At 43.7% G+C, this 6,498-nt stretch overlaps 1 protein-coding gene across 4 annotated transcripts in view; it reads left to right on the plus strand.

Annotated features, from left to right (window-relative positions):
- Positions 1-298: 298 nt before the first annotated feature.
- Zmym6 (zinc finger MYM-type containing 6) overlaps positions 299-6,498 on the plus strand; it is a 49,996-nt gene continuing 43,796 nt past the window's right edge. Inside the window, exons 1-2 of one of the 4 annotated variants that reach the window (XM_031378700.1) lie at positions 299-470; positions 1,688-1,826. In XM_031378700.1, the coding sequence (XP_031234560.1) occupies positions 1,737-1,826 (90 nt within the window). In that variant the 5' untranslated portion in view covers positions 299-470; positions 1,688-1,736. Of the gene's footprint in view, positions 471-524; positions 869-1,687; positions 1,827-6,498 lie in introns of those variants that run through there. The other 3 variants (XM_031378701.1, XM_031378699.1, XM_031378698.1) reach the window with 3 other exon arrangements.

Here is a 6,498-nt window from a genome sequence, read left to right on the forward strand (position 1 = left end):
TTTTAAGATTTTATTTATTTATTTTATGTATATGAGTACACTGTAGTTGTCTTCAGACACACCAGATGAGGGCATTGAATCCCATTACAGATGGTTGTGAGCCAGCATGTGGTTACTGAGAATTGAACTCAGGACCTCTGGAAGACCAGTCAGTGCTCTTAACCACTGAACTAACTCTACAATCTTCCAGTTTTTCATAGCCCAATCTCTGTCTCTTTAAGAAGACAATCATACCGGAAGTGAGAATGCTGGGACGGTTAGGTCTAGGGAATGATGGGAATAGAGGGCGGGAATGAAGGCTGGGAACGTCCAATTACCTCAGGTCTAGCGCATAAATAGGAGTGCACACGCGCAGTTTGCAAGGCGTTGCGTTGCAATTGCTCAGGCGATTCCGGTAAAGGAGTTTGTCCTCGTCTCTACGGGAGACCCTGAATGCTATTGTGCGTTCTCCGATTGGCGACTCATTGGACGTGGGTGCCCTAAGAAGCTATAGAAAGCCGCTCGGGCGTATGAGTTTGTGGGCGGGGCAACGTACCATGTGCCCAAGCGGGGGCGTGGCCATCCACGTGACCGGACGCCGCGGGTGGTTCTGGGTAACGTCACGTGACAGACCCGGTCATTTTCCTGGCGGGGGCGGAGTGGAAGCTCATCACGTGACACGCGGCGGGACTGCGCCGAGGTGGTCACCTCTGGCATCCTCAGGCTCGCTGGAGTTGGTGACTCGCGCGCTCCGTTGGAGACCGAGTTCCCCCGCTGGCCCTTGGGGACAGGCTGAGATATTCTGGTTGCGAACGGGAACGCCGGAGAGCTTGGGACATTCAGAGGAGGGATACGCGCCTGTAGATTGTTACAACTGTGGCAAGTGATGGAAAGTTCGCGACCCGGCTTCTCGACAGGGTTTTAAAAACCAGTTGTTTCTATGGCTGGTCGGAATTGATGAAAGGCCTTTTGCAAGGGTTTCCTTTTTAGCTTGGCTTACGTTTGTACAGTTTGGGAATCTGAAGAGAGCCCCCGACAGGTGGTTATAGCGGCCATTCTCAACATGTGGGTCGCGACCCCGCCCAGGGGCGCATAGCAAATATTTACAGTGCAATTCGCAAAATTACAGTTATGAAGTAGCCACGAAATACTTTTATAGTTGGGGGTCTCAACAACATGAACCGAGTTTAGGACGGTTGAGAATCACTGGTTTATAGGAAGGCTTTAGGAGAGTCGCTTCCAGAACGTCCAATTGGTCCACTTGCAAACGGGAACCTAGCGTTGTAGTTGTGATGACATCTGAGGCTCTGAAGTGGCTTTAGGATGAGAAATTGGTTTTTGATGTTAGTGCAGGCCGAGTTAGAGGCAAAGGTGAGGCAATTGCCTCACTTGGAGTAATCAAAGCAGACATGGGTCTCAAGTCAATGCCCATGCAATCAAAAATTAAGTACTGAGTCCAGCTGTCCACTTGATAGCTTCCTTCTGTGGCTTGTTCATCCAGTCTATATCTCAACAACCTTCAGTATAGTAAAGACCATAGTGCTTGTCTAAGACTTTCCTCATTGGATGGTAGCTAATCCAGGAACAAAAAGAACAGTTACTCCTAGTACCAGAAGGGTGTTGCTCAAATGCTTGACCCTGAAGCTATTAACATGTTAGTATGAAGGAAATCAAAACCTGAGTACCAATCCTTTATATTATGTTTTAGGAGTCATCTTAGTTTTAGATGGGAGAAGAACTTGGCATAAGCAATTAGAATGAAAGAGCCTTTGGATGGTGAATGTGACAAAGCAATGGCACAACAAGGGCTTCTGGACAAAATTAAAGAAGAACCTGATGATGCTCATGTAAGCATTTTCTTTTGACTTTCAAAATACTAAAAATTATATTATTATTATTACTATTATTATTAGTAGTAGTAGTCTGGAGAATTGGAAATGAATGATACTCGACAGTTTCTGGTTTATAAGTTGATACAACCCAACTGATTATGAGTCCTATGGAGGCTGGAGGATATAAGGTTAAGTAGTAGAGTGCATTCTCAGTGCTATGAGTATGCAGTCCTCAGTGCTAGTCCAAAAGAATGGACCCTCCAAACTTCATCCATTGGAAACTTACTCCTGCTGCATGATTGCTGGGGGGGTGACCCTGAGAGGTAATGATCCCAAGCACAGGTTCTGTCATTACCAGGAATGGCTTTGTTTTAAAAGCCACTTGGGCAATTTTGTGTGGTGTCTTGTTCTTTCTTGGGCTCTCTCCTACCCGTTGCCACGTTGTAATGTGACTAGATGACTTGACTAAATGCAGCCCTGTGTCTTAGAATTTACAGCCTCCAGAGCTGTGAAAAAATTTCTTTCTTTCTTTCCTTTTTTTTTTTGACACAGGGTAGCCCTGGCTGACCTGAAACTCACTCTGTAGACCAGGCTGGCCTTGAACTCAGAAATCCGCCTGCCTCTGCTTCCCAAGTGCTGGGATTAAAGGCCTGTGCCACCACCGCCCAGCTAATTCCCTTCTTTCTAAATGACCCTGCTGCATGGTTTTCTCTTAAAGCAAGATGAAAAGGGCTTAGACAGTGCGTTAATCAGGTTTTTAGTGCTTTGGATGAGAAACGGTCATGGTAAGTGTGGTATTTGTTTTTTTGTTTTTGTTTTTTTTTTTAAGATTTATTTATTATTAAGTACACTGTACCTGTCTTCAGACACACCAGAAGAGGGTATCAGATCTCATTACGGGTGGTTGTGAGTCACCATGTGGTTGCTGGGATTTGAACTCAGGACCTTCTGTAGAGCAGTCGGTGCTCTTACCCACTGAGCCATCTCACCAGCCCGTGGTATTTGTTTTTGTTAAAGAAACAGATATAGAGGCTGGAGAGATAGATCAGTGGTTAAGAGTACTGACTGCTCTTCCAGGGGTCCTGAGTTCAAATCCCAGCAACCACATGGTGGCTCACAACCATATATAATGGGATCTCATGCCCTCTTCTGGTGTGTCTGAAGACAGCTACAGTGTACTCATGTACATAAGATAAATCTTAAAAAAAAAAAATAGAAATGGTAATGATGACTAGTGACACTTATAGATGGTATAATGTGTAATATGTACCATATAATAGAATGTGGCATTAATGTGGTTATTAATATCAATGCATGCCTGAGAGTGTGCCATTATCATTCTCACATCTATGATGCTATTCTTATTTTACACATGAGGTAGTCAGAGCTCAAAAAAGCCAAGCATGTGAATGGATCAGTTAGTGAACATTAGATAGGTTCAAACTTAGTAAGATTTCAGAAGACCTGCCCCTCTGTGTGTAGCTTGAGTCTGGAGGATTAAGCAGATCAGAACCGTATGAATTTTGATGTTGACTTTAAGAGCAATGGAGAGACATTATAGGGTTAGTGTGGTTTTGTTTTTGAGACAGTCTCATGTAACCCAGGCTTTCCTTAGGTTTACTGTTTAGCTGAGGGTGACCTTTAACTTCTGACCCTCTTGCCTTTGCTCCCCAAGTGCTGAGATTACTGGTGTGGGCCTCCATGCCAAGTTTTCATTGCAGGGACAGTAATGTGAAACAGAACAATTTGGAAAGATCATTCTGGCTTTTCCCTAAAGATAGAGATTAGAAACAAAAATAATCTGTGGAGTAGAGAGTCATTTTGGCAATAATTTTTTCTTAACTGTCTTTAACAGTTCTTTGTTTTATGATCTGTAGTTACTGGTTTTATTGTAGAAACAAAGCAATAGTATTTATTTAAACATACTGAAGATTAATAAGTTAAAAGTAAGATTTAACGTCTCACTCCATCTCACAGCAGTTTTATTCCAGGACAGAAATGCCAGATAGGTTTTGTCTTGCTCGTGAGTTCCATGCTGTCTCTGCTCTGGCAGTGAGCTGAGAAGGTTCGAAGATGGTGGTTGCAGTATGTGGAGTGAGTGAGTGGTAGAGGCCTCCAGTCTACTGACATCTCATCTCATGCTTACCTTTTTCCTTTAACTGGTAAATTGCTCCACTTGCCTTATCCCCTATAACCATATGTTTGTCAAGTTATATGGATTCTGCTTTTTAAAGTAGAATTTATTTTGAGTCTAACTTCCATTTCTCCATTTTATTATTTTTCATGTGAAATGTCCTGTACCTGTCTCTCCTTTACTCATGTGGTCTTCCAAACACTGAGTACTGGTGCCATTATATTCTATTTAAAAAATTACTTATTTACTTTTATTTTATGTACATTGGTGTCTGCCTGCTTATGTGTGTATGAGGGTGTCAGATCCTGTGGAACTGGAGTTACAGACAGTTTGGAGCTGTCATGTGTGTGCTAGGAATTGAACCCATGTCCTTTGAAAGAGGAGCCAGTGCTCTTAACCACTGAGCCATATCTCCAGCATCCAGATTTTTCTTTTATTTATTTAATTTTAAACTTATTTTATGTACTTTTTATTTTATTTTATTTTATCTTATTTTTTGAGACAGTGTATTAGTCAGGGTTCTCTAGAGTCACAGAACTTATGGTAGTCTCTATGTAGTAAAGGAATTTATTGATGACTTACAGTCTGTAGTCCAACTCCCAACAATGGTTGGCAGCAGCTGTGAATGGAAATCCGAAGATCCAGCAGTTGCTCAGTCCCACAAGGCAAGCAGATGAAGCAGAGAGAGCCTTCCTTCTTCCAATGTCCTTATATAGGTCTCTAGCAAAAGGTGTGGCCCAGATTAAAGGTGAGTGTCACACCTTTAACCCCAGAAGACCTTGCTTGAACTCGTAGATCTTCCAGTCTTAATCTTCTAGGATTCATAGCCACTATGCCACCACACCTTTAATCCCAGATGATCTTGAACTCATAGATCTTTCTATCTTAATCCTCTGGGATTCATAGTCACTATACCTCAAGATCTCCATGCCAAGATTCAGGTCGGAAACTTGTATCTCTCAGCCTCCAGATTAGGGCCAGGTGAGCCTTCTAATTCTGGATTGTAGTTCGTTTCAGATATAATCAAGTTGACAACCAGGAATAGCTACTACACAGGGTGTCTCTGTGTAGCCCTGGCTGTCCTGGAACTCATTTTGTAGACCAGGCTGGCCTTGAACTCAGAAATCCACCTGCCTCTGCCTCCCAAGTGTTGGGATTAAAGAAGTGCGCCACCACTGCCCGGCATATACTTTATTTTTTAATTGTAATACTGTTTTTAATTTGTGTGTGTGCGTGTCTGTGTGTGCTTGCATGTGTGTGTCTGTGCGTGTCTGTGTGTGTGTGCCTGTGTCTGTGTGTGTGTGCCTGTGTCTGTGTGTGTGTGCCTGTGTCTGTGTGTATGTGCCTGTGTCTGTGTGTGTGCATGTGTGTCTGTGTCTGTGTGTTTATGTGTGTGTTTGCGTGTGCGTGTCTGTGCATGTCTGTGTGTGTGCTTTCGTATGCTTGCATGTGTGTGTCTGTGTGTCTGTGTGTGTTTATGTGTGTGTGCCTGTGTGTCTGTGTGTGTTTATGTGTGTGTGTCTGTGTGTGCCTGTGTGTGGTTGCATGTGCGTGTCTGTGTGTCTGTGTTTATGTGTGTGTGTGCCTGTGTGTCTGTGTGTGTGCCTGTGTGTCTGTGTGTGTTTATGCGTGTGTGTCTGTGTATGTGCCTGTGTGTTTGTGTGTGCTTATGTGTTCGTGTCTGCGTGTCTATGTGTGTGTGCCTGTGTCTGTGTTTATGTGTGTGTGCCTGTGTGTCTGTGTGTTTATGTGTGTGTGCCTATGTTTGTGTGTGTGTGCTTGCATGTGCGTGTCTGTGCGTGTCTGTTTGTTTATGTGTGTGTGCCTGTGTTTATGTGTGTGTGCTTGCATGTGCGTGTCTGTGCATGTCTGTGTGTGTGTTTATATGTGTGTTCTACCTGAGTTTGAGTGCTCTGGAGATAAGAGGAAGGCATCAGATCCCTGGCTGGAGTTTTAGGTGTTTGTGAACTGATTGGGTGGTGCAAGGTGATTGGGTCTTGGTGCTGAACCTAGGTCATCCAGAAGATTAGGCTTGGTGCTGGAAAAGTAGCCTAGAATTTTATATCCTGGTCCTCAGTCAGTAGGTGGGCAGAGACAGACAGAGACATGGGGCCTGATGTGATCGTTTGAAACCTCAAAATCCACTCCAGGGACACACCTCCTTCAACAAGGGCACACCTAATTCTCTGTCAGTTTATCAGTTGGAAACTAAGCATGCAGCTTCATGAGCCCACTGGTGCCCTCTCATTCAAACCACCACAATCACAGCTGCTTTCTCAGTAGCATCCTAAAAGCTCTTCTGTCTAGGAATTTCGCATGCCAAGAGAATTAGTTTGTTTGTTTGTTTCTTTTTAAATTCAACTTCATTCAAGTTCTCCGACCCAGGTAGAATAAAAACAGATTATTGGCCAGACTCTCACATGAGTGAACCCATCTTAGTTTCTGAGGGGCCTTGTTTCCCTCTGGAACCTCATGTGTCAGGCTACTACTGTCCACATTGATTCATTCTCTCTCTCTCTCTCTCTCTCTCTCTCTCTCTCTCTCTCTCTCTCT

Source organism: Mastomys coucha, unplaced genomic scaffold (genome assembly GCF_008632895.1).
Source record: "Mastomys coucha isolate ucsf_1 unplaced genomic scaffold, UCSF_Mcou_1 pScaffold18, whole genome shotgun sequence".
NCBI lineage: Eukaryota > Metazoa > Chordata > Mammalia > Rodentia > Muridae > Mastomys > Mastomys coucha.